We start from the raw sequence: 12,085 nt of genomic DNA, 5'->3' as shown, positions 1-12,085 counted from the left end.
ATTCTGATAGAAAAACAAGATCTTTTAGCAGCGGGAAACGAAAAGAGGATCGAAGGAGAATAGATCGTTGTTTTTTCATCCTTTTCAATCCTATAGATTCATCTATGAACAAATGAAGGAGGTGGGTCACTTTGGGTCAAGGAAAGTGGGGTTCATAAATGTGTATAAGGCATTAATAAATGAGGGGCAAAATTGTGACGGACTACCCCTTCAAAACTTCCAAAATGACGTAATCGACCCGGCAAAAATTAGTTCGTTCCCTCATAAAGCCAAGAAAATTATTTAGGGACTCAAAAGACCAACCCTAAAAAGTTGGTAGGACATTTGTGTCATTTACTCTTAATTTTACTTAAATTTATGGTTTTCTTTTGAATTTTGTTTTGGTATATATAAAATTAAATAAAAGAAACGTAGCAATTGATGGATATTTATACTAGTTAAAATACACAGCTAGGTTAACTCCATCTCTAACCCATTAGAATGTTTAAATTTTAATAGGATGGACGGAAATTACAGTTTGAAAAACACTAACTGGATACAATATAACTTAGAAGCAGATATACTAGCTTCAACTCAATCAAACGGTTTCAAATGCGTTTGAAGAGACAGAACATTAAAAGGTGTTTGAATACTGTAAACACGTCCAGTAGATCAATGGAAGTTGACGTTGGCTCGATATGTCAACCCTAAGTTCCAGTTAGCAGGGGCGACATTGTAAGCAGTGATGGTCTGTTTTGTGGTGTATGAAGTTAATCTGAAGGAGAGGGCTTGTCCCTTAAGAGTAGCAAAAGCTTGGTACGACGCACCCCAGTTATGACTCATGCTCATCCAACCTGTCTTTGTCCCTTTCACCCACATCTGTTTGATATCTCCAGCACCAGCAACATTCATCACATAAACCAACAGCCAATACCCATTTCCTTGAAAAGAGAATCTGATGCCTCCTTTCCTAATAGCATTGCATGGTACCCTAAAGCACAAAAAATGTAATTAGCATGCCCGTAGAATACATATCAAATTAAGTTAATTTGTTCATCTTTGTGCATCAAAAGTTATAAAGTAGAAAAGCTTGATGCTTGCTAGTATGGGAGCAGAAATTCACCTGCGGTACATGACAGGGACAATGCCTGCCTTCCACTGAGCAATTTTCATGAACGCAGGCTTGGCCATGTCGAAGTGGGTTCTGGGAGGATTACACCATCCTCCGTTGTTTGAATCCTGTGACCAGTTAGGCGGGCAGAGGTTGGTGGCAGTAACGGTGGTGTATCCTTTGTAGCACCATGGAGATTGGACACACCGTATTTGGTAACATTGACCACAGGCGTAACCTTCGCTAAAGATGGTTGTGCTCAAAGCAGCTGTATCCGTTCCGTATCCATTAGTTATCAAGTTTCCATATCCACAAGCACCACCTGAAATATATATATCCAAAAATGTTATATTCACTTGATAGTAAAACGGGTATATGATAGCTAGAAGATACTAGCTTTAAGCCATGATATTTACCCATGGTTTCAGATGCACTCTCATCCCCATAAAATGTCGCATGGGCAAGGGTCCATGGACTCGGTACGTAGCCATGGTAGACAGCTTCGCTAGGTTTCACAAACCAGGAGAAGGCAAGTGTGATGATGCTAAGGATGAAGAAAAACCTTGGTGGATGATGAAGTGAAGCCATGGTGACTTTGAAGTTGTGAACTTTTTGTACAAGTGCTGCTTATCGACTTCACTAATTCACGAGCTATTTATAGCACCCAAACACTAACGACATAATGTCCGGAGTGGTTGCCCTTTGTGGCCCTCACGAAGGTTGACATTCGTAAGTCAACGTAATTGATTACATTTTCTTAATACTATATATCAATCCAAGTTCATCCTAACATACATATATTCCCTCAAGTAAAAAAACATTTCTCATATATAGTGATATAGAAAATTGACAGAACTCAAAGTAAATGATCGATGATAACATTAGTAACAAGCTAATACGAAAATTTTACATTCAGTGACTTGTTTTTTTATTTTATTTTGACCGGCACATTTAGTGACTTGTTAAGATATTGAACGGTTGCTAATAAGATTAAGAAATATTTTTAAGATGAATATATTAGTACAACAGTATTTTACTGTGTATGAATGAAATCCCACGAAATTCGATGACAACGTGCTAGCAAGTTGTTTTCTAGTTTGTTTGGCTAGAAAAGTCTCAAGAAATGAAATATTTAACACTTAGATTATCATACAGAAGTTGAATCCCTAATCTGCGATTCATTATAACAACGCTAACGCTAATAATGGATTTAAGAATCTCGTTGGAATTGCATGTTTAGTGGTTGAAAGATTTTCTGAACCACGTTTGGTTATATAGCCGCCGACTGTTCGTATATTTGGAATTTATCACCTTACCGAAGGCAAGTGATACATACATAATATATATACCATATAATTTAAGAAGATTCTAGGCCAATGGCGGGTCCTGACAGAGCTCTATTTATGAATATAACATCTTCTGACGCACCTTTGTTTGCAGTCTTGTTCGGTTGTGGTGATTCTTCGGTTGGTTGTGGTTATTAGGCTCGTGGGTGTGGGCTCAGCAACCTTAGCGACCAACGCACACCGGGCCGACCCTTCGACGTGCAGAGCTTGGCTCAGCATCAAGGTTTATATATGCCGAGTATTGATGACCATCGGGAAGTTAGGGGTAGCTGGCAACGGCTATTTCCATTTAATTTTTTTTTTCCTTTTTTTTTTTAAAAAACCTTCTATAAATATTACAACTTCAACATATTTTAACTTGTAACATCAACTTACAACTCAAATATACTCTCTCAAAATGTCTTCTTCGTCATCTTCATCAAGCATGTTTGATGCCTTGTTTGAAACATCTATAGAGATTATTCAGGAGGCGGAGCAGCTGATCGAACGATTACAGGAAGAAAATGATGAGAATGCTCGCCGGAGGAAGAGAAGATACATACAAAGATTTCGTGAGGCGGCCAATGATTGACTCATGCAAGATTATTTTGTGGATGATGCCAACTTTATAGTATAATATTTTCATCATCGGTTCCGTATGCATAAATCTCTGTTTTTGTGTAAAGTCAACGACGTCACGACAATGTGTCTATTTTTTCAACAACATCGAGATGCTAGAGGTACAACTGGTTTTAATCCTATACAAAAATGCACCGCCGCACTTCGTCAATTAGCATATGCCACTTGCCCCGATGCACTAGAGGAGAACCTTAGGATGTCCAGACGTGCTGCAGGAACTAACCTTCACAAATTTTGCAAGTATGTCATGAGATTATATGGTCCACGATATATGCGCAAACCTACTTGTAGTGACATCCAACAATTGTATGCTCATCACTCAAACGTGCACAACTTTTCTAGAATTTTAGAAAACCTAGATTGCCTCCACTGGGCATGAGGTTGTTGTCCGAATGCCCATAAAGGGTAATACACCTGAGGCGATCATGGTTATCCAACAGTTATACTTGAAGCGATTGCGTCACAGGATATGTGGATATGACATGCATTCTTTGGCTCATCTGGCTCCCTTATGACATCAATGTTATTAAAATGTCTTCGTTACTTGACGACATGTATAACGAGACTGCACCAGACTCTTATTTTCATGTAGCTGGAACATCGCATAGGAACGTGTATTCTCTGGTAAATGGGATCTATCCGGAGCGTGCTTGTTTTGTGAAGTCATCGTCTTGTTGAAATGATCGGAAAAGGTTGAAGTTTAAGAGAGCTCAAGAGCTGGTGAGAAAGGATGTTGAACGAGCATTTTGAGCTTTGAAAAAACGTTCGCATATTCTTAAATATCATGCGCCGTATATGGAGGAGAAGAAAATGAGCGAAGTGATGTATACTTGTATCATATTGCATAATATGATTCTCGAAGACGAAGGAAATGCAATATGTGAGTATAACGAAAACGAGACCATTCCACCGACACCAGCATTTGAGGTTGGAAGCGTGGAGTACATGTCGAGGAGGGCATTAGTTAATGATGTTGAGACGCGTCATGTTCTTCGTAAGGACTTAACGGAGCATATTTGGAACGTTAACCACATCGATCTTAACACGGAACCAGGTCGACGATTTGGAAGGTCAATTTTCCGATGAAGATGTTCTTTAGGTCTATCTAGGTTTTGTAATTTTAGTTTGTATGTTTTTAATTTCAAATTCTATTTTTTTTGGTGTGTTTGTTTTTATTTTGAATTTCTATTTTTTTTTTATTTTAAGTTTAATGAATTTTTTGTTTTTAAAAATTCTTATGTTTGAAAGATTTATTTTGTATATTTAAAAAAAAAATAGGTAGCATGACAAGTATGGCAACCCGTGCCTACAAAATGACAACTTTTGGTAAGAATGTGGAAAGTGTGATGTAGCGCCTACGTGGACACTGACAAATGTGGCACCACACCCATCAGCCTTATGGCTTGTATTTTGGCCATTTAATGGCATCTTGTGATCTTCCGGTGGCCGTTTTTTGTTGTTCGCATGTTGTCAAATTCATTGTGTCTCCAAACTTACATTGTAACTAGTTTGGTTGTTCAACTTGCTGCTTATACTAATTTAGTATTGTTGTTTGTTGTTTGTATAAAGAATACATTTGGTTTATCATTTATAATTATTGGATATGTAGTAGTGTTTGAGATGGGTTCTCAAAATCTTTGATTAGTGATGGGTTCATTTATGGAAGCAACATGTTTACTTGAAGCCATCTGAACTTAACAATATTGACATAGCTTAATGTACAAGAAGGTATTAACATGTCACAGCTATATTTTTTCTTGCTTTTGTAGGTATTGGTATAGTTTTTTTATCGTTTGTTTGTGTGTATCATAATTCCATGGAAAGCGTATCTTTGCTACCATCAAGAAGACTCTAATTCAGAAGTTTGAGGCATTTTTGAAAGAGGGAAATGTGTATGCTTTTTCAAATTTTTTTGACGGTGATAACCATACCCATTTAAAAATGAAAAACACATGTTTAAAATTAATTTTCACAAACACATGTATGTTAGAGCCATATCATCTAGATTCCCTTGTAATCCAAGTTCTTTTTGTTTTGTGAAGTTTTTAGACATTATTTGTAATGTCGCGAATTTTAAACCAAATTTTTCTTTTTAAAATATAATTAAACAACCCTGAAACAATCGATCTTTTCAAAAGTACATAGAAATCCATTTGTTCAAATATCATAAAACATAGTATCAAATTAGAGTCATATCATAAAAGCACCAGAACCCTCAAAAAATCCAAACATCGATGGGAGTATAGTCATGTCGCGCCCTTTTTTTCTCACCGAAACAACCTGAAAAACATTTAACTTTAAAATGGAAGCACAAAGCTCATAACCAACACCTTACTAAGCTTGTAGGTACACAACTATCATCCGATCTGACCTACAAGATTCCAACTATCATTTTGCTCGGGAATGTAGGTTCATAACTAACACCTTAATGGGCTTATATGTAGACACACACCATCCCATCTAACTTAAAGGTTTCCAACCATCATCCTTTGTTGGGATGTAATAACCAACACTTTGTGGATCTGTAGGTACAAAACCATCATCCCAATTAACTTGAAGGCTTCCAGTTATCATCCCTAACACCTACATACTAATTATCGTAACAAAAGACAATTATAATATAATCCCACATTTATAAAATAATAGTACACAAACATCCTACCACACAAAAGACATATAATGTAACACATAGTATAGTAAGAAAAGTCACATGAAGCTAGTAACATAATTTTTAAGTCTTTGTTGAAGAAACAGCTAGCACAAACCACCTAATACCCAAACAGAGGTAAAACCTCAATCTTTAACTCATATCCATCAAAACTTGACCAAAAGTTAAACTGGTCAAAAAGTCAATGGTGAATGTTCAAAATCAAAGTTAACAGTCAACGCACTGACGTGTAGCACCCATAGATGGATGTGTCGTGTCCACTAAAGTAAAAATCCGTGACGATATAAACCACATCACGTCCAAGGATAGACGCGTCGCGGATACTATGTAAACCCATTTCTTTATTAACTACTTAATCAGTTAGGTCAGAGCCTGTAACTTTCCAGAAACCATCTAATGAGGTTCTTAATGGATAAAGTTTCCAAATTTATACACATACAAGCCTCTAACAACTCAGACACTAACCCTAGATCTTTAATGAGCCGAAAAGGCTAAAAACTTGTTGCATGGTTCAAAGAGTGCTCATGCATGCTCTCTTTTCATATCTATAAGTCCATAGAAACCATTCAACATCTCAAAAGCCTGGAGTTTTCCAAACTCCAAAAGAAAAGGGACCAACTAGAACAAAAATGTTCCAAAACAATACTAAGTTCTATATCTATGGAGAAAACTCATAAGGTTGAAGATTTATTACTTACAAAGTAATATGAAGTGACAAGAAGGTTAAAACCTAACTAGATCTTGCTTCTTTTCACCAAATACGCCTTTCTTCTTCTTCTTCTTCTTTTTCTTCTTCTTCTTCTTCTTCTTCTTCTTCAAGGCACAATAAGTACATGAATCAAGGAAGGGGATAGGGTTTAAGCTTCCGAGATTTTCTATAGGGTGGAGGCAGATAACAAATGAAACCCGAATAGTTAGTGCCTTTAAATAAGGCCCAATGCCTGAGATATGTGTTTGGATTGATTGCGGCGATATGTCACACTTTAGTTGAGACATGTTGCGTCTAACATGACTTTGTTGGATTAAGGTGTCTATGCTCATAAGTAAAATAGTATAAACTTGAAATTAGAAGAAAATTCCTTTTGAGTTGTCCTCATAACCAGAAATTGCTAAAAATAATATTAGGAGAGAGAAAGAGAGAGAGTGAGAGAGGAATTTTGTTAATGTATTATGTGATTAATATATTAATTGAGAATAGATAATTGATATGTTAATTTTTTATGTGATTAATAAATTAACATAAGATTAATAGTTAAATAATTGATTTGTTAATTTACATATTTAATAAATTAATAAGAATCAATTAGAATTAATTAATTATTAATCTGGAATGTATCTGAAATTAATTTGGTATTAATTGGAATTAATTAAAGATGTAAAAGTTGAGTTGTAATTATTCAATAATTGAACAAAAGAAACAATTTTAGAAACCTCTCCTCTATGGTTTTTGGAAACCTCATGGTTGCATAAAAGAAAAGGAATTGAATTAGGATTAAATCTATTATTTAATCAATTCAGATTCTTCTTTGCTTGCAACTTACCTAAACTATATAGAACCCCAAGGTCGTCAATTTTCATTCATAACCTTCCTAAGAAGCATAGGAACGAAACTTATATCCCATATTTTTTCTCCTCTTCATTCTAGGGTCTTTAGGGTTTTAGGTGTAAGCCATTAGACACATTAGATTTATGGTACTTGTTTCCAAGGTTTTTCCAGAAGGATATTGGTGTGATTATTTGCTACAATTATCAAGAGGTACGTAAACCAAAAATCTATGTGAATTTCGATTATTATAGAGTTCTCTTAGGTTTCTTGATGTTCATAGGTTATTGCTATCAATATATAAAACTTAGATCCAAATAGGTTGCATGTAAACTTAAGGATTACATTTTTCTACTACAAGTTTTAATTATATCCTATAAAACATATCAGTGGTATCAAAGCCATAGTTTTCTATTTGATTATGCGTAATAGTGAATAGATCAAAATTAGGGTTTCTAGAAATTAAACCCTAATAGCCTCGGATTTTCGATTTTGTTAAGGTTTCTTGAAACCCTAGCCTCATTCTCTCTATTTTCAAATTTTGGGAGTTACTTTAGGGTTTTACCTTGTTTCCTTAACTATTCTATTAATAAAAATAATTCAAATAATTATTTAATCCCTAGATAATTTAATTAATTTAATTAATTGGTTAAAAAAGATAAATATAAATCATAATTGGTTTCATATTAATTAACAAAAAAAGTTTAATTTAGATAGTTAATATTTAAACCCTGTATTTTGAAAAGTTTTAAAATACACCTTATATATACTATTAAAAGTTTAATATATTATATGAATAAGACAAGTCAGTCAATTTGCTAGTACGCGTCATTCAAAAATCAACATTATAAGGGGCATATAAGGAAGCGGCCTATAAAATGATTGATATTGGGTGCTCACTTTTACCCAACGCTCTGTTCTATGGTGGAGGGCCGTTAGCCCAAAACATTTGAAATGACAAAATCTCATTGAAAGTATAATTATATAAAAGTGCTAGAATCTTTTTAAAACATCTCACTCTAGTTACTTTAGAAAAAACGCAAAAAGTATGCTAATCCATGAAAACGCACATCATGTGTGACATCCCCAATTTCGCGGCTAGAAAAGACTGATTTGTTTATTTTTTATTTGAAATCGTACTATCCTTTTAAAGAGATATGTTGCGGAATTTGTTCTCAAAAATATGATAAGTAAATTATCAAAGTATTCCTAAGGGAATGGGTTTTCATTATATTAGAAATGTTGGGATGTCATTGTCAATCAAGTACATAAGCATAAACATAAATACTACATGCCTTACAACATCTATTATTCTAATGGCCTATAATCCATAGATCTCTCATCATATCAACACTCTTATGCTCTTTTGCCACTATATGTAATACATGAAACTGAGCAGGTCAAGCTTGGTAACCTGGTGAGCACATATGGTTTTCAACCCACAATAATTAAGTTTATTAATTTTATCAAATCATTCAACCCGATTACCCATTCCCATTATCTTCACTTTGTGTCTGATGGAACCTTGCTCTTGATGAGACCTCGCTTCTGACTCTGGGATGGGACCTTCTTGGTTGCCTGGATGTATCTGCAAGATCACAAAGAACAAGGGCCATCAGCCCCTTCCCGGGAGGAGTTCCCGGGAGAACGCTCCGACAGTCAAGTTAGGATGGCTTTAGGGTTTGTGTTTGTTCTTTCTAGATCGGTTGAGGAGCTTACCTCGCTAGTATGAGAGTGCCCGGTTCTAGGGCTTGGATGCAACTCTTCTGTGCTGCCCTAGGCACGCCATCAAGTCCCCCAGTCTAGTAGTCGTAGCGTTATAGCGCTAGTTACAGCGTTCTGGACTTAACTGAATGACGTGTGCTCGTTTTTCTTTATCCGTCGCTCCGTTTTTAATGGTGACGTGACTGTTGGCAGTTACATCATCACATCAGTCATTTAAATGTCCCGCCTCTTCTTCTTCTTTAAGAGGGTCTTTGCACAGTTTCTTTTGCTTCCTCTGTTCTTCTTTTCTTTTCGTGTTCATTCTTCTTTCCCTCTTATGGCTAATCTTCCTGGGATCGTCCCTTCTTCTGCCGAGTACCGAAAATTGGAGGTCACGTATGGCTTATCCTCCTTAGAAGGTGTGGAATTTCCCTCTGTTGGCTCTAGTATCTCTTCTCCCCCCAGGAAAAATTGGGGTTTTCCTAAAAACCCTGGATGCTGGCATACGATTGCCTCTAACATATTTCCAAGAGGAGGTTCTTTAGAAGGATGGATGTAGTCTTCAGATGTTGACCCCTAACGCGGTTAACAAAGTGGTTGCCTTCGAGATGATCTGTAGAGCCAATGGGTATGTTCCCGACTATTTCGTTTTCAAGTTCTTTTTCCGGTTCTGCCTTATCGGTGACAAGTGTACTTTTTCGGCCCGTCGAGGGGGGCATGCCTTAGTTCTTGATGGGCATACCCTCAAGAATTGGCAAGACAAGTGGTTGTGGGTGAATCAGGAACTGGTTGGGAGTGGTCGTTACCATGCCAATACTTTCGCCAATACTGTCCCCAAGCTCTTTCCTCACAATCAAGAAGCCGCCGATTACCTGAAAAGTGTGCAAGTAACCGCTGAAGATTACTCCGAAGCGATCCTGTCCGGGGTAGGGATGAGCCCCTCCTGGAGGCGGCATGGCAAGATGGTGGTGTTCTACTCCGTCGTTGATGGTGAGTGTTGCATTTTCTCTCTTTATTTTACTTTTGGTGTTTCTTTTAACCGCCTCCATGTGACTTGCATTTCATTCTACTTTTCTTTAGGTGTTGAGTCTTCCTTATCCATGGATGAGGTATTGCGTAAACGCTATCGAGGCAAAGTAGAGTTTCGTGAGGTGGATCTGTTCGAGCATCTTCCCCCTCCTCGTCGGGCAGATCGTCTCAACACCCCTACTCCTCCAGTCCCTCCAGCGGGCTCGTCAGCGCCTGGTGGAGATCCGTTGTTTGCCCGCCCAATTTCCTCTGTTATGCCAACGGGTGGTGTTTCTTCCTCTTCCCCGGAGGACTGTGAGGACAGCAAAGAGGGTATTATTGCTGACGTTCGGCGAATGCAGGCGAAACGGAAGGCTATGCAGGCGATGGGTGAGCCGGTGACTGGCGCTCCTCCCGCCCCCAAGAGAGTGCATACTAGGCGCAGCTTTTCTCGCCTGCTGAGCTCGATGAGTTCCACGCCAGTAAACTCCATCTCTGCTGGCGTGGTTGTGATTCCCGATGATGACGTGCAACAGTCTGAGGGGGTCAATCGGGCGACTGAACAGCCCGGTCTTTCAGATTTTTCTTCAATCCCTTCTCCAAGTGCTCCGTTTGTCCCCTCCAAGCTTTCTTCCCCAAAAGGCTTCAACCCCCCCATGCCAGTTACAGTTTCCACAGATGGTGGCCCCGGTGATGGTGCTTCTGGGTCGGCGGTTTTTGTGCCATCTTGGGATCTTCGCAATGATTCTCGTCTTTCTGTTCGTGCTAATGCCTTGGAGTTCTCGCGCCATGCCTTCCCTCCAGCTGCAGTGGGGGATATGGATGCGATGGGTAGCCCGGCCCTTTCTCACAACATGGCTTATGCTGCGGCACAAGCGATGTTCTATCTTGTTGCAGGTTCCCGGCGCATCCATAGCCTTGGTGAGATGGAGGCCGCTCATGCCACCTGCGGGTCACGTGTGGCAAGCCTGGAGCACCGTCTGGGTGAGCTTGGCGATGATCTTTGCTCCACCGAAAAGAAATGAGAATTGTTGGCGTCTGATAAGAATGTTCTTGATGAGGTTAGGGCTGCATTAGAGGCCAAGGTTGATTATCTCACTCAAATGAATGAAGGCTTAATGATCGAGGTTGAAAGTCTCGAGTGTGACGTCGTTGACCGTGACAAGCTTGTGTCGTCGCTGCAAGCAGATGTGTACGCTGTTCGTCGAGATTTGGATTGGCTGTTGCGAATTGGTGTTGTGCGTATCGTTGATAAGCTGATAGAGCATCCTGAATTTACCAATGCTATCAGTCTTATCCGCCATGCTGCATATGTGGCCGGGGTTGTATCTGTCCAGAAAACTTTAAGTGGTGGTGAAAGTAGGGAGGCGGGTGCTAGTTTGCTGTCTGTCGGGCCTGTGGTTAACGTAAGTGATGCTCTCTTATCCTTTGCTAGTATGGATCACGCAGGTCTGTTGGGTCTGGGAGAGATGGGTATTGATGGTTTACGAGAGTTGTGTTCTTTTGGTTCAGAGGGCACTCCTGAGGATGCTGCGATTCGTGAAATGGTGCTTGTGAATGACATTGGTATGGGAGGGAATGGTAAAGATTGTGGTGCTAGTGGTGATGGTCGAGCAGGTGCTGGAGATGGTGATGGTCGAGCAGGCGTTGGAGGTGGCGATGTTGATGAGGTGGCAGATGATAGGGAAGTTTCTGATGGGTTGGCTGGGAAAGTGAGTGCGGATGATGTTGTGGAGGGGGTTGTGGTTGGTGATAAGTCTGTTGGTGATGGTTCGAAGCCGTAATATTTCCTTGTTTTGTTTAGACTATGTGCTTTTCTTTGCAATGGTTGAATTGCCCAGAACAATTTTTTTTCTTTTATATGTATGTGTTTGATATGCACTAAGCATTATCTATTATCTCCTTTTGTGTTTTGTGCTTGGCTTATTCGTTTATTGCCTATTGCTCAAGATGTGCCAAATATTTTGCCTTGTTTGTTATTATTGACACGCTAAGTGTTCACATTGAGTGCGCTTAGCACTCAACATTCAATCGTTGGAGATTATTACACTAAGTATGAGAAATCAGCAATTGCATTACTATTTAACCGCGGGTTTTTTAAATACACT

General features: G+C 38.7%; 1 protein-coding gene across 1 annotated transcript; it reads right to left on the bottom strand.

The window, feature by feature from the left end:
* Positions 1 to 468: 468 nt before the first annotated feature.
* LOC111902505 (expansin-A7) lies at positions 469 to 1,699 on the bottom strand. The gene is made up of 3 exons (XM_023898331.3): positions 1,507 to 1,699; positions 1,103 to 1,412; positions 469 to 970 (listed from the first exon to the last, which is right to left on the bottom strand). The coding sequence occupies exons 1-3, from the start codon at positions 1,676 to 1,678 to the stop codon at positions 652 to 654; spliced, it is 801 nt and encodes a 266-aa protein (XP_023754099.1). The 5' UTR covers positions 1,679 to 1,699; the 3' UTR covers positions 469 to 651.
* Positions 1,700 to 12,085: the final 10,386 nt, after the last annotated feature.

The sequence above is a fragment of the Lactuca sativa genome, chromosome 6 (genome assembly GCF_002870075.4).
Source record: "Lactuca sativa cultivar Salinas chromosome 6, Lsat_Salinas_v11, whole genome shotgun sequence".
Classification (NCBI taxonomy): Eukaryota; Viridiplantae; Streptophyta; class Magnoliopsida; order Asterales; family Asteraceae; genus Lactuca; species Lactuca sativa.
Note: the sequence above shows the minus strand (reverse complement) of the source record. Positions and strands in the feature narration are given on the sequence as shown.

What these genes read in the sequence shown, in the direction of transcription:
- LOC111902505 (XM_023898331.3), bottom strand. Translation starts at nt 1,678, where the DNA reads ATGGCTTCACTTCATCATCCACCAAGGTTTTTCTTCATCCTTAGCATC. An exon ending in GAGTGCATCTGAAACCATGG is followed by an intron (nt 1,413 to 1,506) that starts GTAAATATCATG and finishes TATATATTTCAG; the next exon opens with GTGGTGCTTGTGGATATGGA. An exon ending in GTCCCTGTCATGTACCGCAG is followed by an intron (nt 971 to 1,102) that starts GTGAATTTCTGC and finishes TTTGTGCTTTAG; the next exon opens with GGTACCATGCAATGCTATTA.